The following is a 25,461-nucleotide window of genomic DNA, read 5'->3' on the forward strand; positions in this document are numbered from 1 at the left end:
CCAAAATTCTCAATAATTTGACCTCAGAGGCTGTGGCTACATTCCTGCAAGAACATTGGACAATGCGTTACGGGCTAGCACAATCATATTCGACTGACGGTGGATCAGAATTCGGCGGCGCGTTGGCCGACATGTTGCGGGCACTTCCCGGGCACCATTGTGTTTCTACTCCTTACTACCCGGAAAGTCAGGGTATGGTTGAGCGCGGGCATGGGCCAGTCAAAGCCGCCCTGGTGAAATTGGCTGGCGAGAGCGGCAAGAACTGCCGGAAATTTCTTCCCTTGGTGCTCTTTGCGGATAGAATCTTGACCAAACGGACCACCGGCTATTCCCCATTCAAGCTGGTTTTTGGCCAGCGGGCCGTTCTTCCCTTAGATCTAGAGATGGAATCTTTCCTAGGCGTCGATTGGGAGTCGGTGACGAATACTACCGATCTGCTGGTGGCGCGTTCCCTTCAATTGGAGCGCAGCGAGGAAACGCGTGGCAAGGCGTACCAGAAGATGATGGAATCGAGGGGCGAGTCAGTCCGGTACTGGGAGGAAAGGCGCGCGGGTCATCAGCGGGAACCTCTCAAGACGGGCGAGCTAGTTTTGGCGTACAATCGATCTCTCGAGGTTCAGTGGGGCCAACTTTTCGCGCATAGGTGGAAAGGTCCCTATCGCGTCGTGAAACAGGTCCAGGGCGGATCCTATGTCCTGGCGGAGTTGGATGGGACTGAACTTAAACGATGATTTTCGGCGGATCAGGTGAAGCGCTACTTTTTGCGTGGAGACACTGGAGAACAAAAGTAAGTTCTCTCCAGTTGTGCACCTCCGGGCTAGATGCTCTTAAGTATTTTCAAAAACTCTACTCTATGCCACATTTGTGAGCACCGCGGCGGCCCTTGGTTTCTTTTCCTTCTCTTTCTGGACCTCTTAGGCGCGGATTTCAGTTCAATTTTCGGCGACAGGCGCGCAGCAGTCTAGGGACAGACTGCATTTGGGAAGGAGATGTGGTGCGCTATCTGGTACACGCGGTGTCAAGATCAAATTCGGCGATGGTGCGCGGACGGGCGCGCAGGTTCTTTTCTCCTATGTAGTGTGGCGGCCCCCTTTTTATTTTCTTTCCTTCTTCTATGTTTCTTCCCTTTCTACATTTGTCTGTTGTGTTGTTTCTTATCTGCGCGCGTTGGATGGTTTGGATAGGTGGTGGGTTGGTTTTGTCTGAGTTTTGTTTTGGTTTTGTCTTGGTTTTGTTTCTTTTGTCTGTTTCCTCTCTTTGTGTTGTCGCGCGCGTGGGTGTATGATGAAGGTCCCACTGCGTGCTGCGCCCGGAGTCTGAGTTCAGTTCGAACTCAGATGAGGGGACGGCATGGGAGACACCCTGAACCATAATTTTCATCATCAGAATTTTATTGATCATTGGTTTTTTTTCACTACTCTGGGCATCCTGAGCTTTATCCATCCCGACGATCTGGGATACTTTCTTATCGCGCACGTGGCGCTCTCTGTTGATCCCCCTCACTCTGATCCCGCCTTCCGGCGCCCTTCAACGATCTTCTCTTCGCGAATCTTCCCCATCCTTCTCAGTTCCTTTCCTCTCTCTCTTCATAAATACAACCCCGCCGACGCGCGCTCAACGCCGTCGTAAATCAAAACCCCTCTCACCTCATCGCCCAAAGATCCCCCATCCTCCTCTTCGACCAATCCCCGGAGGGCATTCCCCAACCTTTCCCCTCCAACAACTGCCGCCGCCTGGCACGGACGGAGTTACACAGCGGTACGTTCTTTTTCACTTGAAACATTATTCCAAGCCCAAAATGTCTTGTTTGATGAGAAGCTGATGTTACCGACATTACATGCAGAAACCTGATGAACCTGAACTGGATTTGGACGCCGAAATGAAGAAAATCACACTGTCTCTCAGCCATGAAGAACCCGAACGGCTCGCCACTATCATCGATCAAATTCATCAGATCGTTGCTGGTACACATACTGCAGTCGCTATACAGGCCCCCGATGTCAAGACCAATCCAAAAGATCGGCCATCCCTGAAGAAGTCACACACCAAGTCTACTAAGCGAAATGCCTCAGCCTTTGAGATGGTCAAAGCCAGTCTGAAGGAGGAGAAGTCCTCCAAGAAGCGAACAGCCAAAAGCAGAGGACAACCAGCTCGAAAATCAAAGAAGATCAAAAGAAACTACATCGAGTCCGAACAATCAGATGACAATGTTTCGGATGGTTCGCTTGAAAGTAATATTCTCGGTATTGAGGAGTCCAAGGACGCCCCGGATATTGAGGACGCCCCAGCTAGTGAGGACGCCTCAGATTGTGAGGACGACGCCCCGGCTATCGAGGATGCCCCGGCTATCGAGGATTCCCCGGCTATCGAGGATGCCCCAGCTATCGAGGATGCCCCGGCTATCGAGGACGCCGCGGCTATCAAAGAAAATGAAGCTAGCCCAAGCTCGGATCCGTCTCCAAGTCAGGAAGCTATGAAGGTATGAAGATGTTCCATTCATGGTGTCATAGGAGCCAATCTGACTTTCCTGTTTAGCTCAAATATCTTTCCCAGATTCCAACACACCTGGAAGACGCGGTCCGAGGACTTTGGGATCCACGCGCAGATGGGAATTGCGGGTTTCATTGCCTGGCAAAATCACTTGGCTACCCAGTGGGTGGTGGCGGGTCCGTAACGAGATGGTTGAAGAGACCTTGAAAAACAGGTCTTCTTATTCAAAATTACAGGGCGGCGATTCAGAAATCACAAAGATCATCAATGGCCTCAAGCTGAACAAAAGAACTAAGGCCACTCCGTCGAAGTGGCTCAACAAATTGTCCCATGGACAAATTATCTCAAACACTTATGCGAGGCCGGTAGTTTTCCTTTCAATCTCAGGCTGTCATTCCTATCTTCCTACAATTCCAAACCCCCCGATCTCCAGTTTCCCTGACCCAGTTTATCTGCTCCACATTAATGGTAATCACTGGGTCTTGGCAAATGTGGGGGGGATGGATGGGGTCATGCCAATCCCACCTATACTGGGTTCAAAGTCAACTTCCAAGACCGTTAAGGGTTGGTTGAACTTGTTTCAAAAGGGCATGGCTCTCTATAAGGATTTGGAGTCTCAAATCTCTTGATTGCATGTTTTTTTTCTCATTTGCCCACTTGGTTTCCTTATACCTATAAAAACTTTTTCTGTTTATTTTCTTGTTTCAGTTCTTGGTTTTGTTGGCTAAGAAATTTATTTACATGATTTTCAGGCTCTCATTTGATGAACTCCAATTTCTTGAGGTGCAAAGTGGTGCACTCCAAATATATTGGAGTGCACAGTTTTGTACTCCAAAGATTTTGTAGTGCACAGTTGTGTACTCCACACTTGGAGTGCACAGAATCAACTTTGGAGTGCATGCTTTGTGCACTCCAAAGAAATTGGAGTGCACAAGTTATGCACTCCAAATTGTTGGAGTACACGGATGGGCTACTCCAAAAAAACCTTGTTTTTGGAGTAGACATTGGTTTACTCCAAATTTATTGGAGTGAACATCAGTCTACTCCAAATTCTTTGGAGTAGACTGATGTTCACTCCAATGTTTTGGAGTACATGTAGTAAAATATGGTAGTGCATTTAGCCTGCCCCATAAAAAAAGACCCAGTGAGGCGTCTGGCCCCACCGCGCGGGCGAGGCGGCCTCTCGGCGACCCAATGACGCTGGCCATTGACCTAAGCATGCCCGCCGTTTCAGGCCGGCGACCGCTTACAGGCTATGAAACCATATTGGGACAAACCACCCCCTGCCATGCAGCTCCCTTGGCAGGGACCTGGCCTCCGCTTGACTTATTGGGGTGTTGCAGCACACCTCAATTCTCATTCATTGAACGCTCCCGCCCTTGATCCATCAGCTCCACAACCTCTCTCTGAGCCGCCCTCGAGGGGGACCATGTACAAACTCGCGCGATTGATGCGGCGACTGCCTGTCGGACAGCCTTGGGGCGCGCAACCAATCCAAAATACCTGGCCAGCTTGGGATGATCGGAAATGACTTACCTGACAAACTTCAGTCGAGTGCGGCCCCGGGGTCACTGGTTGAGGCCAATTTCCTTTTGAGGCGTCCGTCATTCAAAGGGCTCCAAGCAATCACAGGTTGATTTGAAGGGCTTCTAACAAGGTCAGGTCTGCCGCCTTGGGTGGCAAAGAAGGACTTTGTCGTTGTCTCACTCTCCGCTATCACGGGCGGGGGCCCGACCGGGCCAAACCCAGCTTTCACGGGCGGGGGTCTGTTGGTTGGTGGGGCTGCTCCCAAGGTCGGCCACTCGCCCCGCAGCCGCATCAGCTTGATTGCATGATCCGGCTGTGCGCCGTGGGTGGCATCCCGCGGATGGATGCGGCTGCGGGGCCAGCTTGAGCACCAAACCCGATTAAAGCTATGTGCGCAGCTATCGACACAACCTCACCAGCCACTTAGGGTCCCGCCCCGCGAGCCATTACCTGGAGGGCCCCCCGGCCAAGTGCACCGCACCTTGCCGTCACCACCACCCCATCCTACCACATCCCCTTTGCTTCAACAACCATCAGCCCCAGCCCTACATGTTGTTCGCGCCCATGAGCTTGACCCAAACCCCGACAGGCCATCGGGCCGGCACCCCCAGCAACAGCAGTAAGTCCCCCCACCCAGGACCATTGCTGATCTTGGCGTCCCGCCTACCCAAGCAGAGCTAGCGGCCCAATTCAAGATTTTGAGTCATTGCCCGTGCCCCTCATCCCCCCGCCCCATGTCCCAATTCCTACCTCTGATTGCTGACCCCCCATGCCAGCCCCGCCCATCACTACATCCCACCCATCCCCACATGACCAGCTCGAAGCCAACCAACCGCGATCCAATGACTGGCATGATGTGTGAGTCCTCCAAATCTCGCCTCTTTCCCTCCCGGAAGTGTCCCCCGCTTACTTCGCGCGCCGTTCCGGTTGGGAGGTGCTGGTGGTGCAGAAGGACCACGAGCTTTTCGGCACATCCCCCCTCTTGGCCGACCTCAACATCGCCAACTGCAAGTGCCCCACCAATGACAAGGTCCACATCCATATGGGATTGATGGGGTGAAGCCCCCCCAGCCTTTTGCTTCCCCCTTTGGCCCATTTTTTCCTTTGGCTACCCGTATTTGCCCCTCCTATCCATTTTCCTCTTTTCCCGGTTCCCTTTTTTTGTTTGTCTGTGTTACCTTCTGTGAGCAATCCCATAGCGCAAGTGACCTGAGACATCATGCTAGCGTGATGCAAGGAGGACCCCTCGGCGGCCTAGTTCTTTTAAGAAAACCAAAACAGAAACCCCTGATAGGTACTGCCCAGGCGACAGGGATTCAGTCGCCGCAGGCGTAGCTGAGCGCCCCACCATAACGTCCGTTTGGTCAAACATCCTGCTGGATCCATGATGCCCCAGCGGCACCCGCCAGCGGTGGGCCATGTTGTCTACCACAAAGACCTAGCGTCGGCCACCTGGCGTCGCTCCTGACCCCCTCAATGATGGGCTACCCACGCCAGCGCGGAGTAGCGGCGCTTGACAAGAATGATGCCACAATGGCGGCATCCGACCGGCCACCTGGGCTTCCCAGGGGACGGCTCAGGTAGTCATACCCTGACAACACGCCGAGGGACCGCACACCGCCCATACGGGCGTCGTTAGGAGGGCCAAACCCCTCGCCTGCACCAACCTGACCTGCTTCCCCGGTATGTCAAGTTGACGCCCCCCCGGCCTAGGCGTCATGTGGTCAATACAGGTTGGCGCCAACTAGAACAAACATATGGCGTGGAGCCTGTATGTCAATTGATTATCTCGGGGGGCCACGCTGTGGTGGCCACACCGGTGCACGTATTCAGGAACAAGATCAGACTCAAGATCCTTCAAAACTCAAGATCCTTCAAAACTCAAGATCCCTCAAAACCCTTAACTCCCCCCCCCCCCCTATCTCCCATACTTCCCCTTTTCCTTTTCCTGTTCTGATCTTTCCCTTTCCCAGCTCCCTATCCTTCTTCACCTTTCTTGGTCCTAACACAGATTGACTGTGGATTTATTCCTAGCTTGTTTTGTTGTTTCTTCTTTTTTTTTCAGTCTGATGTCATGTGTTTTTCCCATTTATCCTGATTTTTCATGATTTCTCTTTGTTCTTCCTTATCTTCTTATGTTTTAGCTCTTGGTCCATTCCTCCGTCTTTTTCCCTCTGTTTTGTTTTCTGTTTCTTTCCTTGTCTCGGTTTGTTTGTGTTGCGCGCGCGCACGGCGCGCGAGGAGATGATGATTTGTCTGTGACAGGCCTCCAGGAGTCCAAGTTCCCGGCGAACTTGGAGGATAGGAGGCATAGCATTCAGTCTGATCCACGACGGGCTATCAAGAAATTGGATCAATTTTTTTTTTTTTTTTTTTTTTTTTTTTTTTGGATTCTTTTCCAATACCTGCGCACCGAGCCTGATCCCTGAAAACACCAACACCCAAACACAAACGCCGCCGAGGATCCAAACCCCGGCAAACTCTCAAAACCACCTCCACACACCAGCTATCTATTCTCGATCACACCGGCGATTTCACTCGGACCATTCTGAGGGCAGTCACTTGACACCTTCCCCTCACAGCGCTGCCGCCGGCCCCACCGAGCGGAGCTCCATATTTGGTCCCCCGAGCCGGGATTGAACCAGCGACCTCAAGATTTACAGTCTCGACACTGTGGTTTTGAGGCCGTTTGGCGGTTATAATTTTCCATTTTTTTTCGGATCCTTTTTCTTTTCTTTGCCGGATTCAAAATCTCGAAGAAGCTCAGCTGATTCCATCCTGATTCTCTTCCGATCGCGCACTTGAATTCACCCGAGCGGCTTACGCGAGAGGACCGCCGTTTGATCTCGTTCCGGGAGCCGTTCTAGTCCTCGTTTCATAGGATCAAGACGTTTCAGGCTCCCGATTGTCTCTCTTTCTTTTCTTTTTTTTATTCTCTATAGGTGTTCAGCGGCGGGGCATAGGAGTTGTAGAAGTAAGTCCCCTCCACTTAGTAGCACCTCCGAAGCCTACTACTTTTGTCAAAAACATCCCGCCACTTCGTGAGCCGCCCTCGATTTCCGCTTTCCTCCCCTTCTCAGATTCTTTCGCGATGCCCGAATCCTCGAATACTGCGGGCAAGATGAAAAAGATCAAGCCACAGAACCGTACCTGGATCTTCGATGGAAAGGACGTCGAAGAGTTCTTGGAGTTTTACGAGCTTTCCGCGGAGATCGACGATGCGTCGGACTACGATCGTGCTCGTCAAGCAGGCTGCTTTGTCACGGCAGAGATATTCAAGATCCTCGTGACGCTCAATGGCTACAAACCGCCAGACTGGCCTAAGCTGAAATCTTCAATGCTTTTGTACTGGGGCAAGCTTGACAAGGCGCTGTACACTGAGCGCGATCTGAGCAAGTTAGTCGAGATCTGGCAAGCCAAGGGCGGGGTATCTTCGGTTGCCGACTATCAAGAGTTTTGCAAGACTTGGTCGCCTCTTCAGTCCTATCTCGTCTCTCGGAAACACATCGATTCCGTGGAGGATATTCGCAAGGAGTTCTATCAGTCCTTTTCCCCCGGGCTACAGGAGCGCATTCGGGATCAGTTGATTAAGGACAAGGTCATGCTGACCACCCTTGACAATCGACGTCGGCTCCCAGAGTTCAAAGTCCTCAAAGCCGCGGTCGACGAAGTTATGGATGGCCAGGTGGCCCTCACTTTCGAGGACTCTCGATCGACGGTTCCGGTGGCCTCACCTTTCCAAGCCTCGAACGAGATCATGAAGCAGATGGGTGAAGAACGCAAGCCAGCGCCAGTTCAAGCAACTCCGGCGCCTCCTCCTTCCATGGACGAGCTGACTCGGATGTTTCAGTCCCTCGAGCAATATTTGAAGGGTAACTCCCCTCAGAACACGACGGACAGGCCTCCGTTGATTTGCTTCTACTGTCACCGCGAGCGACACGGTACGTCCCGCTGCCTGGAACTTCAAAAGGACAAGGACGATGGTTTGGTCGAGCAGAGGGGAACCAATTTTTTCCTCCCGAACGGGGCGCTGATTCCGTTCGATCGCAGCCGACCTATCCGTCACGTAGTCGCTTCCTACCAACCTTCGAAGGCTCCGGCTCCTGTCAACCCTCCTCGTTCAGGTACTCCCACTCGACAAGCAGTGAACTCGACGGCTTCTGAGTATAAAGCGGGCTGTGGATCCTTAGAGCCGATGTGGTATCCACCAGCTGCTTCCTCCCAGTCATTCTCCAGCGTCTACGAAGCAGACCCTGCGACCAGGAAGCGCCATGAGGACCCAAAACCCTTCAAAGCCCCTCTGGTACCGGCTTCGCAGGCGAAACGACCCATCCGAAAACCCTCTAGGGACCCACCCGAATCCAGCAAGAGCGGTCCCGAAGACGAGTCTGAGTTGTTTGATCGGATTATGAACGAGCCTGACCCCGACTCTCCTGCCGCGAAGGGCGTTCCCAGTCGACCTGCAACCCCACCCAAAACCTCGGGATCTCAGCCCAAAGTTCGGTTCGAGCGGGATGTCATCAGGGAGCAGCCCGAAGTGGTGAACGAGCTGCTCAAGTCAATTGGCGACCTTCCGGTATCCGTGACGGTGTCGCAGTTGTGTGCTGCCTCCTCGGCGGTCGCCGAAGGCGTGAAAAAGTGGGTCTCCCGAAGGCGTGTGGAAGTCGGTTCCGAAGATTTGAAGGTCAACTCGGGAACTCTTGCTGAGGGAATCGATCCGGATAGCGAATTCGATCCCAATCTCTACTCTTGTCCGTTGGGGTATCTTAACTGCAGCGTGGGCGAAGGGGAATCAATTTCGTCGCCTTTAGTGGATTCGGGTTCTCAGTTAAATCTCATCTCGGATACGATGGCCGTAAAACTGAATCTTACCCCGAGGGTCAACTTCAGCTCAGCCGTCTACGGGATTAACAATCAAGCATGCGAGCTGATTGGTGTTGCCAAAGATGTTCCTATCCGAGTTGGCCGTTCAATAGTGGGCTCCTGTCATTTCTGGATCACTCGGGCCGACGGGCCTTTCATTTTAGGCCGTCCCTTCTTGATGGACTTCCGAGCAACTTTAATGTATTCGCCAACCGCCGGAGAAAGAATCATCCTTCCCGATTCATCCGGACGCAATATCGAAGTGACTTTGTGCCCAGTCGATAAGGGTAGATGGGAAAGGGAATTCCCTGCCTATGGACGCAAAGGGGTTCTTGCCCACTGTGGGCGTATCGTCGAAGATTCTTCGGAGGACTCGTCTTTTTTATGACGGGCGTCGGTCCAGACCTTGGCAGTTTTAATCTAGGGCCTCAAACTCTGACCAAAGGATCGACTTCAAATTCAGAGGCCCATTCGTTTCACAGTTCCATCTCTCCTGTCTCCTCGTCGCTTTCTCTCCCATCTTCTCAGGTCATCGCAAAACATCAAACTCAAAAACATCAAGAAAAACAAGGAAATCCCAAAAACATTCAATCGAGTTCGTTTCAATCTCCTTTTCCTCGATTTTCCGATCTTTTCTCTTCTGGATCTTCAAGTAGAACACGATGGGCCCGCGATCTTAGCGTGAAGAAGGATATGCAGTATGGGGAACTCGCGGGAACACAAACTACGAAAGTAAGTTCCCTCCATAGTATGCATCCCCGGGTAGCTACTACCACATTGTCAAAAACTCTATCTAGTGCCACGCTCGTGAGCAAATCCTCCGATCTTCCCTCTTCTCCGGTTTTAGGGCAACCTTTGTCCGATCAAGCACGTCTCCGCAACGAGAATAAACTAGCTTCCGACTCACGTCTCCGCAACAAGAATAAACTAGCTTCCGACTCACGTCTCCGCAACAAGAATAAACTAGTTTTGTCTTTCGAGACCCTCCGCGATGAGGCTAATCTAGGCCTGTCTGCAGAGACCCTCCGCGATGAGGCTAATCTAGGCCTGTCTGCAGAGACCCTCCGCAATGAGGCGAAACTATTCACCTACAGTCTGTCGGCGGAGGAAGGAGTGGTGGAATTTACGTCCCCGCGGAGGATGGGAGAAACAAAAGTAAGTTCCTCCCAATGTGCACCTCCGAGGCGTGATGCGCCCCCATTTTCGAAAACTCTATCTCGTGCCACAGTCGTGAGCGGCCCTTTTCCTTTGGGCTTTCCTTTTGCAGTAAAGGCCGCTTTCGAAGGACGCGAGGAACACCGGACTTGTCTCTTGATCAAACATGGGCTGGATCTTACGGCGCGAGGCGCCATTCTGGACGCCTGGAGTCGCGGGGAACACTTGGTTTTCGCGACCAAATACAAGCCGGTAGCGCGCAAGGTCCGACCGGTGAATGAGCCGATGCCTCTGGGACTCAATCCCCCCCTTAGGCGTCCGCCGTTGTCCCGGGATCCCTATCAAGGCCTGCCACGATCCTTGGCAGGGCCATTCGTTCCGCGGGGACGAGTGACGGAGGAAAGGCTGAGTGTCGTGAACTTCGGCCCACCGGGGTGGCTCTATCCGGACGAACTCGACCTCATCAAAAATGTCTTGTCTTTTCGAGAGCGGTCAATCGCCTTCACTCCGGAGGAGAGGGGCCTCTTAAAGGATTCCTATGGCCTACCTTACATCATACCGGTGGTAGAGCACGTTCCGTGGCAAAAGAAGAGGATTCCGATTCCAGCAGCAATATCGGAGGAGTTTATCAAGCTGATCCGAGAGCGCGAGCGCAACGGACTCTACAAGCAATCCACTTCCTCGTACTCAAGCCCCGTTTTCTGCGTTCTCAAGTCGAATGGGAAGTTGCGGGTCGTCCACGACCTTCAGGCATTGAACAAGGTCACTCTGAAGGATGCCGGTCTCCCGCCGGCCACCGAAGAGTTCGTGGAATCCTTTTCAGGACGGGTTTGCTACGGGCTTGGCGACATAATGGGCGGCTTCGATGAGCGCGCCCTGGATCCAATTTCCCGGCCCCTCACCACATTTGATACACCTCTGGGACGGTTTCAGTTGACCAGGTTGCCTCAGGGGGCCACAAATTCTGTCGCCGTCTACCAGGCGCAGATGATGTGGATCCTGCAGCCCGAGATCCCCAATCACGCCGGTATCTTCATCGATGACGGTGGAATAAAAGGACCGACATCGGATTACGACAACGCGGTACTGTCTTGGCACCCCGGGATTCGTCGTTTTATATGGGAGTATGCCGAGACCCTCGAACGCATTCTTTTCCGGATCGAGGAGTCGGGTTTGACGGTCTCCGCGTCAAAGCTAGCGGCGTGCGTGCCGGCCCTGGAAATCGTGGGGCATGTAGTATGCAAGGAGGGGCGAAGGATGGCGGCAACCAAGGTCAACAAGATTCTTGCTTGGCCGACTCCGTCCAACCCCTCCGAGGTCAGAGGGTTCCTCGGTGTCGTGGTGTACGTAAGGATTTTTATCCCAGCCCTATCCCATATCTGCGCGCCGTTGCGTCGGCTGACTCGCAAGGATTCCGAGTGGAATTGGACGAAGGAGTGTACAGTTGCATTCGAGTACCTGAAGGAGGTTGTCGGGAGGGACATCGTTCTGGCGAAGATACAGTACGGGCACGGAGCGGGCAAGATCAAGCTAGCCGTGGACTCCAGTTTCCACGCAACGGGTGCGGTACTCTCGCAGGAAGATCAAAACGGGTTGGATTGTCCGGCTCGGTACGAGTCATTTTTGTTTTCTGACGTCGAGTCCAGGTATTCCCAGCCGAAATTGGAACTGTGCGGAGTCGCCCGCATGCTCAAGAAGCTCCAGACAGTGCTGTGGGGGCAACACTTTGAGTTGCAGGTAGACGCGCAGTCCCTCATTGAGATGATCAACGCGCCCAGTCTACCCAACGCGCCGATGACGCGTTGGGTGGCTTTCATCCACCTTTTCAGTTTCGACATTGTCCATCGACAGGGAAAGCTTTTCACGATGCCGGACGGCCTTTCTAGACGACCTCAGGCAGACGATGAGTCCGATCCGCCTTCGTCAGAGTTCGACGAGGACGCCCCCCATATCAGGCCGGTTCACGGTTTCGCAGCCGATTTATCCCCTCAGGCATATTCAGGATACCAGGAGGGTTTCTGGCGACAGCTCGAAGAATTTCTGACGACTTTGGTCAGACCAGAAGGGATGGACTCCAAGACCTTTCAGGCGATGAAGCGGAAATCGTCCGACTTCTTTGTTCAGGCAGGTCGTCTCATGAAAAGGGGGACCCCACTGCCGAGGATTGTCGTGACAATTCAGGATAAACAAGACATGATTCTCAGTCGACTCCACAAAGACTTGGGTCACCGAGGGGTGGCCGAGACGTACAGGCGGACGGCGGAGAGGTTCTGGTGGCCAGCATTAAAGGAGGCAGTTATTCGATGGTGCCGGAGCTGCGAGGCGTGTCAGAAGCGAGACCTCCGGCGACCCACAGAGATGAGATACCCGACTGGTGAACAGACCGTGTTCGGACGTGTGTCGATGGATGTGGTACACATCAAGGCCGGGGGCGCAAAGTATCTGATCGTCGCTCGTGACGATTTCTCAGGCTGGGTTGAGGCAAAATTCCTCAACAACATCAATTCAGAATCCGTGGCTGCCTTCCTCCAAGAGCACTGGACGATGAGATACGGTTTGGCGCGGGCTTACTCGACGGACGGCGGATCGGAGTTCGGCGGTGCATTGGCAGAGATGTTGAGAGCACTGCCGGGCCAGCATAGGGTGTCCACTCCCTATTACCCCGAAGCTCAAGGCATGGTCGAGAGGGGACACGCGCCGCTCAAGTCCGCCCTAATCAAGTTGGCAGGCGAGTCGGGCAAGAACTGTCAAAAGTTCTTGCCACTAGTTCTTTTCGCTGATCGGATCTCGACGAAACGCACGACTGGATACTCGCCGTACGAAATCGTTTTCGGACAGCGGGCTGCGCTGCCCATTGACCTTGACATCAAGTCTTTTCTAGGAGTCGATTGGGAGGCGGTGCGTGACACTTCCGATCTGCTCGTGGGTCGATCTAGACAACTTGAACGGAGCGAAGAAACTCGTCAGCTTGCATACGATCGGATGATGAAGTCCCGCGAGGAGTCTGTTTGCTACTGGGAAGAGAGGAACGTCGGTCGACTTTGTGATCCCCTCTCACCCGGCGATCTAGTGCTTGCCTACAATCGGTCTCTCGAGGTGCAGTGGGGGCAACTGTTTGCCCACAAGTGGGACGGCCCGTATAGGATCGTGAAGCAAGTCCCCGGTGGTTCTTATGTTCTGGCGGAGCTCGACGGCACGGAGCTGAAGCGTTGGTTTGCGGCGGATCAGGTCAAAAGATATTTTTCCCGCGGAGGCACTTCGGACCAAAAGTAAGTCCTCCCATGTGTATGCACCTCAGGGTATCCTCTACCATTTGTTTGTAAGCATTACAATTGCCACACATGTGAGCCCGGCGGGTCCTTCTTTTGTTTCTGGCATTTTTTTTTTAGGATGGCGCGCGGGCAGGAGCAGTCTAGGGACAGACTGCAAGTTGGGGGTGGATGTGGTGGCCACACCGGTGCACGTATTCAGGAACAAGATCAGACTCAAGATCCTTCAAAACTCAAGATCCCTCAAAACCCTTAACTCCCCCCCCCCCCTATCTCCCATACTTCCCCTTTTCCTTTTCCTGTTCTGATCTTTCCCTTTCCCAGCTCCCTATCCTTCTTCACCTTTCTTGGTCCTAACACAGATTGACTGTGGATTTATTCCTAGCTTGTTTTGTTGTTTCTTCTTTTTTTTTCAGTCTGATGTCATGTGTTTTTCCCATTTATCCTGATTTTTCATGATTTCTCTTTGTTCTTCCTTATCTTCTTATGTTTTAGCTCTTGGTCCATTCCTCCGTCTTTTTCCCTCTGTTTTGTTTTCTGTTTCTTTCCTTGTGAGCCTGAGTCTCTATAGTGACAGCAGGACACAAGAAATGGGGGGGCAATAGTTGGATTTCTTGGGATAAAGAAATTACAACTATAAAAGAAAAAAAGAGAAAGAGAGAGAGAAACCAAGCAGGATAAGAAGGAAGAGAAGTACTAGGTTATTCTAGTGGGAATGCACGTCCACTGGCAATGCTACTCTTCAGAAGAGTGCTGCTAATCTGTGCAAGAAGTGCTACAGCTTCCTCTCAGGAGGGTATCTGGATTAGATAAGTCTTAATCCAGCCACAGTTTTTTAGACTTCTCTCTGGACAGTCAAGGTTCTTAATGGGAAACCTGAGGGACAGCCCTGAACCTAGATTTTGAGGCAAAGGCCTGATGATAAGAAGGGACAGCCCTGTGATCAAGATGGAGGCAAAGGCCTATAGATTTGGAGGGACAGCCCTGTGATCAAGGAGGAAGCAAAGCAAGAAGAAAAGGCAGATCCAGCAAGACACAGAGTTGTACCTCTGAGATAAACAAGGTTCAGTGAAAGAGGTTACTTACTGTCAATATCCTAGGCGCCTGTGACGGTAGGTATACTGGGAGTATAGTAGGCTCTTTGGTGGTGATCCTGGAGTTATCTGGGTGGTGGTTCTGGTGTGCTGAAGTCTGTGGATCCGCCTCAGGCAAGGGGGATCCTGACTACGAAAATTTTCACAGTTTGCTTATGTAATTTACATATGTACATGTGGTTTGGCGCGCCTAGTAGCGCTGACACGTCACAACTGCGCAAGGGCGCTACAACTCAGTAACTCAGGGAAGGAGTATAGTTACAATGAATTGGTAAGTTGTAACTAGGGTTAAAATTGCATGAGGAAACAGAATATGAAGTCAAAACAGGGATATCTCTTAAGATGAAAAAGATATAAAGTAATTTATATGTAACAAAGGTAGAACAGGCAGCTTTTTAGGTCAGCTGTGATGACTCTAAGGCTGACATTCCTTGTCTCGGTTTGTTTGTGTTGCGCGCGTGCACGGCGCGCGAGGAGATGATGATTTGTCTGTGACAGGCCTCCAGGAGTCCAAGTTCCCGGCGAACTTGGAGGATAGGAGGCATAGCATTCAGTCTGATCCACGACGGGCTATCAAGAAATTGGATCAATTTTTTTTTTTTTTTTTTTTTTTTTTTTTTTGGATTCTTTTCCAATACCTGCGCACCGAGCCTGATCCCTGAAAACACCAACACCCAAACACAAACGCCGCCGAGGATCCAAACCCCGGCGAACTCTCAAAACCACCTCCACACACCAGCTATCTATTCTCGATCACACCGGCGATTTCACTCGGACCATTCTGAGGGCAGTCACTTGACACCTTCCCCTCACAGCGCTGCCGTCGGCCCCACCGAGCGGAGCTCCATAACGCCCAGCTGGTGTTCCCCCCTTGCGGGGCGCAGGTGGCGCCCCTGACTGCGTTAAGTGGGTGCCCCAATGGTTTGGGTGTGTATGCAGCGTACCAGGACCAATCACCGTGGTTCTGTCCTACAAACACACCCAAAGATTCAAGAACACCTTGCAGTTGCTTGGAATGGCCAACCAAAAAAGTTTTTCACAGTCTGGGGAACAAGGAATAGGATGGGGTGGAGTCTGGAGAAGAGAAATGTTGACTTGATAGCATGATATGATGCATATTTCCACTTTTCTGCCCGCAACCACAAAAAAAAACACTTTCCATGCAAACACCTACACACACCCAACCACCCCCTTACTAACAGGAAAGTTCTCTTCCTCCCCTTCCCCGACGCGTTGCTCACGGAAAACTCGGCAATGATGAAGGACATAGACGCCCAGCTCTCCCCCTCCCCCCCCCCCCCCCCCCACCCCAACCCCCGACCAGTCACCAAACCCCCGTCATCCTGCTGACCAAGGCCCTTGGCAAAGACGCAACGCGCGACGCAAATGGTGCGGTCCTCCTAGACGCCAAATTTGTGGACCTCGTTTTGGGACTCTTGGCCAACAACGAGAGAGTGATCCAAAAATTGGCAGCCATGGTCAATCAACTCAACGCCACAGTTGATCAACTCAATCCCAAGGTCAACCCAATGATCAAGCGCATGGCAGATTTTGAGGAGCTCCTGAAGGCCGGTCCAAAGCCCACCACAAAGGGACCCAAATCTTTCGCGTCAGTTCCAGCCACAAACCTCGCCAGATCAATACACACGCCCACGTAATACCAATTCAATATATCTGACCCAAAACCAATACCAATACGTTTATTGGATTGTTTCACCATTGCACCCAGGTGGGCTTGTTTTTTTCCAAATTAGGTAACTCACAGTTGATTCACACCACACCTGGCACCGCCTGGGAGGTACCAGTCAGGATGTAAACGGGTTGGGTTTGGGCCAAAAAACCATGCCCAAATCTAACCTGACATTTGACCCGGGTCGGGTTGGGTTGGGTCAGATTTTGAAACAGGCTGTCCAAATCCAAGCCCGACTTGGAGTAAGTCGGGTTTGGGTTGGGTTGCTTTGGGTCCGGGCCGAACCAAGGCTTTTTGCTTTACTAGTTGTCAAATTCTGTTATTTCTGTGTGTGGAGCATCTCCAGCGGGGGCTGTAAACTGCTGCTGTAACAGCACTTTACAGCCCCGCGCCCAAAACTTGTACCCCATCCGGGGGGGGTAAATTGGGCGCTAGATACGGATGGGAGGTAAGAATCTTGTTGTGTTACCGGGAGCGTAGCGGGAGGTGGGTGGAGTCCATGGAACCATCCAGCCCCTCCCTGTACGCGCCAAAGCCTAAGCACGCACGAGGCTTTGACAGCTGTACGCGCCCAAAGGCGCTGGACACCGGAGATAGCGGTTTACAGGGACTAGGGGAGGTTGTCAGCTACCTCTCAGAGAGCTCAGGATCTGTAGCTCCCTCAGAGCCCTCTCCTCCCTCCACAGACTTCCCTCTGCACCATCCTCCTCTTGCGCACTTCCTAACTATCCTTCAGCGCTCTCTGCATCACGCTGCCCCCCTTGGCCAAGAATTTTTGCAGTTTCTTGCATCTAACAATCTCATGGTGAAAAACTTAGTTAGACTTCCTCCAACCAAACCCAATTCCGTTACATAATCTTCCCACCACAACCTTATCTTCCCTGCATCTCCTCACTCCAAACTATACGTCGCAAATGTCTGGACTAAACATCCAATATACAACAAACACGGTTAAAGCCGCCGCCCAACAAACTGCCCCAGTGGCAGGTGAGGAAAGCCAAATGGCCAACCAAACCCCAAACCCAACCCAAGAGCTAGACACAGATGGCAGCCAACAAGCACCACCGTCACAAGCCCCAGGCCCAAACCCCAAACCTCCAAAGGCCGCGAAACCAGCAAAAGCCAGCAAGCCAACACTGCAAAAAAAACTTGGTCAACTGCTTGCAGTTGACATGCAGGATACTCAAGCCAAGCTACCATTGTAACTCCACCTGAATGCACAAGTGCCTTTGTTGGCACAGTCACTGTGCAAGGTGCACAGTGACTGTGCATTGAAGCTTTGGTTGAGTCAAACCTTGGGTAAGGCTGGTGTAACACCACAAGCTTCCTCAGAGTTACCGCATGTCAACTGCTCACAGTTGACACAGTTTTTTTTGCAGTGCAACAACCTGCGCCGCGGCGAAAAGCATTGCAACAGCTCCAAGAGCGGATACCCCCAAAGAAGAACCCCAAAGAGAGTCACTCAGGGATCCGGAGATAGCAGAGATCCTCGCCCCCACTTGTGGTAAGCGAGAAAGTTGTAACAAACAAGAAAACAAGGAACAGAACTAACCAAGTTTGAACTTCCAAATAAACCCACAGAGCCAAAGGCAACCAACGGAAATCCTGTGACCAACAAAGACAATGAGAAGTCGGAGGCGGAGACGAACCGCGAAGCCCAAGCAATCTTGATGGCCAAGATGGTCAAAGCCAAGAAAGACGGAGATGACGCCAAAGTCAAGAGGTACATGAAGATGTATGAAGTGGTTCTGGTGGATCAGAAATCAAATGGCCAGAAGACCGGACTGATCCACGCAGAACCCATCATCTCCACTCCCCCAGTGATCCCCCAAAAGAGACCAACCCTAGACGGAGAAACGACACAAGTGCAGAACATAAAGTTCATTGTAGGTCGCTCTAACTCCCACAACAATGGCGGCTTCCCCCCCTATTTCCATAAGCTCCTCCTCAAATGCAAAGGCCCCCTTCCCCTGCCCATCTTCAACCAAGAATGGCAAGAGAAGGTGTTGGCAGAACACTCCAAGAACCGGCCAAAGATCAAAGAGACGGCCTCTGAGAAATGACTCCAATACCATGGGTTCCCGGTACCAGACAAATTCTTGCAAAACTTCTCTGATTGGACTCTCAATCACAGATGTTTCCACTCAACAATGCGGGACAGATACCACTATCATGTCCTCACAGAGTGGATCCTGACCCACAAGGAGCACTGCGACAAACTCCACAGAAAGCAGGGCTTCATGGTAGCCCTCCGGTATGACATAAGAATCAGGAACAATGCTTTCTCCTTCCGGGTCAAGGAGAACGGAGAAGAGTCCTTCTTGGACATCTCCCAATTCAAACAAGAGACCTGTAAGAGTTTCACTCAGGTTTCAAACTTGCTCAAACTGAACTCATTAGACACATATGTAATTATGCTTATAAATGATATTGTTGCCCGATATATCTTGTACTCCCGTTTGAAGGACTCCTCTCTCCTTTTTCCTCAAGCTGGTCTTCACCTAGGTTTCCCTTTCTTCTTCATTCCTTTGAAATCCACACTCTTTTCATAGAACTCCAGGCCTTTGGCCCTCCGCTCCACTGATCACTCAGTGAAGGACTTCCAGTCCTTACACTTTTTTTTTCTATGCTAAGAGCTTTTTTCACCTCATCAACTTGGCTCACCGGCTTTGGACTCGACTCTCATGCGCTGATAATCCCCGATTTGTCTCGACTTGGCCCCTGGTTCCTGTCTTGCTTGGCTCCCTCGGAATGTGGTCTTAAACTCCCTGGTCTTCTCTTGACTTCACTCTCTTGGACACTGTCGGGCGGACTACTCAATCTTGCCAGATTGGATATTCAGTCACCTCAATCCACCCGGTGGACGCTGCTGTACTCGACAGCGTAATCACCTTGCTCAAACTTGTTGTTGCGCAGCCTCAATTTTTCTCCAACCCACCTTGTCAACATCTCAATTTCTTCCCCGGCCGCTCGCTAGTTTTTGCTTGTCGCTGGCCCCTCCATTCCTGAGACTGTGCTCTGACCAACAACTTTCAGGCCCGACGATGCCATGGACCTCTTGGGCGACTTGCTAGCCCCAAAGACTTCCTACCCTCTAGTCGACGACCCTCTCGCCTCCCGTAAGAGGTGTGCACTCCTGGATGACTCTCACGACTCGCAACGCTCTCCTTCCCTCCACCAAAAGGCCCTGACCTTCCCCACAACTTCGACGCCTCCCGGCGAATTTCCTGAACAGCCGACGACTCCCTTAGCCCCACGGACGGCTCTCCAACCTGACTACTGTCCGACCGATCTCGAAGCACCTGACCTATTTAGCTCCCTGGCCCCCAGGCGGATGGCGACGACTCCTGAAAACTTGCTAGCCTCCTGACGACCCCTCCAAGCTGCCAACAATGCCTGGTGTGAGAATAGCAAGACTTAAGGGTTTGTATTTCAACTTGGTCAGCTCATGGTGATCTTCATGAGTGTTTGAGAGAAGAGAGAAAAACAAGTTGCAGCTGTGTACCTTAAGGGCAGTGGTAGGCAACCGAGGAGTAGGTTTGGATGATATGAAAGATAATGAAAAATAAGAGAAAGAGGACAATCCGAGAAGAGCAAGAGTGCGGTACAAGGTTGTCGCAAACTGCCGATGATAAGGAGGAAAAGAAATGTGTCAAAGAGGGAGGAATAGGGAGGTGGCTGTTGAGTGAGTTTGAGTGGCTGATTTTGTCAAGAGCGTTGGATTGGTTGATCTGAGTTTTAGTGAGGAAGTGTTTTGGTTGAGCCGATGTATGCAATGGGGGAAGGGAAGTGGGCTAAGGAAAACAGGTCAAACGACTGGGAGTTAGGTTATTTTATATCAAAAATCTTGCTGGTGTGGCTTCAACGAGTACGCACGAGTTTCAGCCTGGTTGAGTCACAGGGTCCTGAGTTTGCCCTACGAGGCGGTCAGAGCGCTCGGTTGCTGGCTGGGCTGGTTAGAGTTGGATGGCAGGGTTGTATCGACCTGGCCGTTCTGGTTGTTTACTTGGTCCATGTTTTCGTCGCCTGAATGAAGCGGTATAGCAAGGGACTGGTTAGTTTGTCATGTCAACCGGTTTGAATACTTTGGTTTATTGCTAAAAGGTTTTTTTCTGTACTTACAATTAGTCGAGTGGATGAGCGGTACAGGAGAGGAAAGTTTTGGATTGTCAGCCTCCATGTTGTGGAGTTTAGGAGCTGTGCCCGGGCCATTCGGGCCAGGGCCCGAATCCTGACACCTGGCCCCTTCTGGTCAACTTGCTTTGTCAACCCAACTCCTACACCCATCCTTTGCCAAACTTCACTAAGACTGCCCTATAACCTCCCAGCCTGAGGCATACCCCAACCTGCCCTTGACGCCATCGCCTCCCTGACGGCACCAGTCCTTTCTCAACGACTTCCTTAGCCCTGGGACGACTTCCCTGACCCGCCGACGACTCCTCTCCTCTGGAAGACTCCCCAAGCTTCCCAATGATTACCTTGCCTTCCCGAGGACCTCCAGGCCTCTCCGGCGACCTCGGTGCCTCTCCGACGACTTCCTAGACCCGCCAAAGACCTCCCGGGCGTCCCTGAAGACTCTTCTGGCGTTCTCAAAGACTGACTATCCTCGCCTCTCGACGAACTCCCTACGCTGCCGACGAGCTCTCTACTCAGCTGACAAGTTCCTTTCCCGCCGATGACTCTCCTTCCCCGCCGATGACTCTCCTTCCCCGCTGATGACTCTCCTGCCCGCCGACCTCTCTACTGCCCCTCCGACCTCTCTACTGCTCCTCCGACCTCTCTACTGCCCCTCTGACCCCCAAAGACTTCCCCAGTCTCCCGAAGACTTCCCCAGCCTCCCGAAGACTCCTCCAGTCTCCCGAAGACTCCCCCAGCCTCCCGAAGATTTCCTACCCATCCCGATGATTCCCTAGACCCCCCAAAGACTCCCTCAACTCCTCGACGACTCCCTTGACTCCTCAATGACTCTCTCAACTCGCCAACAACTTCCCTGACTCCCTTCCTCCCCACAAACCATCTTTCCTGCGCCAACCTCCATCAGCTTAACCGTACTTCCGCCTCAACTTGACTTGACTACTCTTCAACGTGGCGGATTGGCATGACTGACTGCCGGACTTGACTACATCCAAAGTGTGACTGACCGGCGTGACTGACCGCCGGAATTGACTAATCTGTCAATTCGACTGACTTAAGACTGGTTCATTACTCAACTAAGCAACCTATCTCAACTTTTCCGCTTGGATCTTCCGACTGACTTGGCCACTGTTGCCCTTACGAACTGAATTTTCTGCTTGGACCCCTTCCGACTGACTTGGCCACCGTTGCCATTATGAACGCTTCCGCTTGGAATTTTCCGACTGACTTGGCCACCGTTGCCATTGCGAACTAACTTTTCCACTTCAAACTTTTCGAACTGACGGCCTTATTGGCAATTATCCGGACTCATCTCCTAGTCCCAACCAACATCAACTTCCCAGATTCCAAACTCCCAATCAACACTGTCATCCTCAACTCTCACCCCCGGTCAAACTTCTTCCCATTCCTCCTCTCCATGTCTCAACAAAAATCTCAAACCTTCCCTCTTCCTCACTTGAATCTCACCCACATCAGCCTCAATCCTTCCTCCCCCTCCTTTCCTCCTCTCTTACCTCCTGAAATCTACCAAATTCTCTATCTCATTGAACTTTTTTTTTATTATTATTTCTTTTCCTTTTTTTATAGGAAGGGAGACTGTAAGAGTTTCACTCAGGTTTCACACTTACTCAAACTGAACTCATTAGACACATATGTACTTATGCTTATACATGATATTGTTGCCCAATATATCTTGTACTCCCGTTTGAAGGACTCCTCTCTCCTTTTTCCTCAAGCTGGTCTTCACATAGGTTTCCCTTTCTTCTTCATTCCTTTGAAATCCACACTCTTTTCATAGAACTCCAGGCCTTTGGCCCTCTGCTCCACTGATCACTCAGTGAAGGACTTCCAGTCCTTACAAGACTGCGGACGAAGTGATCTCAACATGCTGTAAACCCCCCTCCTCCTCTGGGGTTCACAAGGTGTCACCAATGGACACCTGCCCTTTCACAGACTTGTAGATAGCCCGTTCCTCCTCCTTCTTTGGCTCAGCAGAGAACTGACATGCAGTCTCTCTGAGCCAGGTAAGATCCCTTCCTTTGTCTCTCTTCTTTTCCCTTTTCTTCCTCTTGGAGAGAACTGACATGCAGTCTCTCTGAGCCAGCCTTGCAATCCAAAGCCCCCCCCAGTTTGGTCCTAGAACATCCTCCCTGCGCCCGTTCCGCTGCTCATCCACCACCAACTCCAGTGAAGGGATTCAACCCTTACACATGCCAAGACTTCAATGAAATAGGCCTTGTGGACAACCCGTACGCAATAGGCAACAGCAGGGTTGGAGGCGACCCGATGAAGGGAATCCGGCCTTCAAAGCCCAACCAATCCAACACCCCAGCCCAACCTAATCCGCCAAAGGCCAAACCAAGCCACAAAGCAGACCAAGAAGCACACTCATCCTTGACTACAATTCCAGGCCACACCTCCCTCCCCTCAAAGCCCAATCAAGGACAAGGCCCGCCCGGGAGCGGCTATAAAGGGAACAATTTTAACCCAAACCATACTGGAGGAAGCGTACGCAACCGCAACCGTGACCAGTAGGTACCTCCATCTCATCCTTAATCTCAACCCCAACCTACCATTCCCACCCTAACATCCGTATGTCATCATCTAGAACCGCCCCTTTCTAGCAACACCGGCCCACCAAGCTCCCCTCTATCTTTCATACAATCCTGCCTCCCCTTCCCAGAAGCTCCCTCCACCACCCCTTCCTTTTCCTCATCTGCATTCCCCCCTCGCCATCCAACGCTTGTAATAGGTTGAAACATAAAATGCAATAAAATATAAGAGTCCACCCCTGACACCCATGAATCCTGTGCGCCCCATTAGGGACAAGACACCAGAAGACACAAGCCATTTCAAATCAGTAGAGGCATCAATGCTAATTGAGCTCGGCCCAGGTTGCTCGAGATGGCCGACGCATGTGACCTGTGAGATGAATGTGGAAGAGTGGAAGAAGGCCCTCCTCCAAGCCGGGCTAGCAGAAGAGTACGGCGACGTCAAATGCGGCTTCCATGAAGGATTCCACCAAGGGATCCCAGAACACAACTTAGGGCCTGTACCATGGGCCTCAATTTTGGAAAATTTCAACTTTTTTTGCCCTGTACACAAAAATTGAAAACTAGGGGAGGGTTCAAATGTTGAAATTCTTCACATTTGGGCTCCAGCCTAAATTTTGGCCAGGCTCAGTTTTTGTCCCAAGAAATTTTGAGGCAAATAAATTTGGAAAATTTCAATTTTCATGCCCTTAGGTCCGGGAGTCCCATACTACACTCCTCCAAACTGTCAGCCTTAGAGTCAACTCAGCTGACATAAAGTCTGCCTTTTTCTACTTTTTACATATGAATTACTTCATATCTTTTTCATCTTAAGAGATAACCTTGTTTTGACTTCATGTTCTATTTTACCATGCAATTTTAACCCTAGTTACAACTTATCATTTCTTTGTAACCCTACTATTTCCCTAGGTTCTTGTGTCAGCCTTAGAGTCAGTTCCTCCAATTGGGTCCCGCGACTCAATGAATTACAATTGAGTCCCGCGACTCAATGAATAACAATTGAGTCCCGCGACTCAATGAATTACAATTGAGTCCCGCGACTCAATGAGAGTTATGGCGCGCATGCACAGTTGTGATGTGGCAGCGCTACCAGGCGATTGAGTCCCGCGACTCAGGTGCGCATGCGCAGCTGTGACGTGGCAGCGCTACCAGGCGCGCCAACCACTTGTACATGTGTAATTATGTAAGCAAACTGTGAAAATTTTTGAAGTCAGGATCTCCCTTGCCTGAGAAGGATTGACAGACTCCAGCACACCAGAACCACACCCCAGATAACCCCAGGATCACCACCAAAGAGTTTACAACACTCCCAGTATACCTACCGTCATAGGCGCCTAGGATATTGACAGTAAGTAACCTCTTTCACTGAACCTTGTTTATCTCAGAGGTACAACTCTGTGTCTTGCTTGATCTGCTCTTCTTTGCTGGCCTTTGCCTTATCCTTGATCACAGGGCTGTCCCTGCTTAACCTGATTCTTTTTCTGTGGTTTTTGTAAGAAACAAACCACATAGGTTTCCCTTTAAATAACCTTGACTATCCAGAAGGAAGCTAAAAAATTGTGGCTGGATTAAACTTGTCTAATCCAGAGACCCTCCACGTTTCTTTGGTGAGAGGAGGCTGTAGCACTCTCTAGCACAGCTTGGCAGCACTCTCCTGAAGAGGTAGCATTGCCAGTGGATGTGCATTCCCACCAGAATAATCTTGAATATCTGCTTATCTTGAACCTGCTCAGTTTCTCTCTCTCTTTCTCTCTTCCTCTTATATTTGTATTTTCTTTATCCAAAGAAATCCAAATATTGTCCCCCATTTTCTTGTGTCCTGCTGTCACTATAGAAACTCAGGCTCACACAAGATAAGACTCCTGTGGTCTGTCTGGGGTGTTTGGGGACGGCAAAGGTTCCACCCGGCGGGTGAGAGTGAAGAATTCATTGGGCGATTGGTTCAAGGTGGAGGTCCTTTTTTCGGGAGGCATGTCCTGGAAATATAGCAGAAAATCTAGCGTTGTGCAAAAGCTGCAAAGGGTGAAAGGGCAGGTGGGCTGGCCCTTCAAGTGGACTCACGTCAACCAAAATTTTCCAGACAATGATACTGATCCAATGGTCTGCAGTGTGTTGAATTGAGACCAGCAGGGGGGATGACTCTGAGATGGGACTCAGAAGTCAGCACAATGTGACAGGGGATCAACCGAGGGGACAGACTAACCTAGGGCGGGATGGAGCCGGGTTTTTTGGGGAGGCCAGTGATGTTTTTTCTTTTTTGCGGGCTGGGTGGGTGGGGGGGGGGGGGGGGGGGGGGGGTGGCCGGTTTGTGGTTGGGTCCAATCAGAGGGGGGTGGGCTGGATTGGGTGCCATGGCTGAGGGGGGGAGGTGTGAGGAAGTATGTGGAAGAAAGGAAGAATTGGAAGGTCATACAGCCCCCAGCTGGGCAGGGGGCTGAAATGTGAAACCGTGTTGGTTGGATTTTCAGCCACACAGAAAAGCAAGCTTTTTTGCGTTAGCTGTACAGTAGCTCCTCTTGGGTGGGTGACTTGTGGGCTGTTACATTAAATTCACAAAGTTTGGGCTGCATCCGCCGCCTTTACAGCCCCAAAACTACCGCCTCCGCTGGAGATGCTCTTACATGAATCAAATGATTTATCATAAAAATAGTGTATGATAGATCTCTGTTGACAATTAAATATGAAAA

At 51.4% G+C, this 25,461-nt stretch overlaps 1 protein-coding gene across 1 annotated transcript; it reads left to right on the top strand.

Moving 5' to 3' along the window:
• Positions 1 to 1,837: 1,837 nt before the first annotated feature.
• Positions 1,838 to 2,485, top strand: PtA15_3A475 (uncharacterized protein; the record flags this gene model as incomplete). Its single annotated transcript, XM_053167447.1, has 1 exon — positions 1,838 to 2,485. The coding sequence occupies one exon, from the start codon at positions 1,838 to 1,840 to the stop codon at positions 2,483 to 2,485; it is 648 nt and encodes a 215-aa protein (XP_053018663.1).
• Between the last annotated feature and the right edge of the window lie 22,976 nt (positions 2,486 to 25,461).

Source organism: Puccinia triticina, chromosome 3A (assembly GCF_026914185.1).
Source record: "Puccinia triticina chromosome 3A, complete sequence".
NCBI lineage: Eukaryota > Fungi > Basidiomycota > Pucciniomycetes > Pucciniales > Pucciniaceae > Puccinia > Puccinia triticina.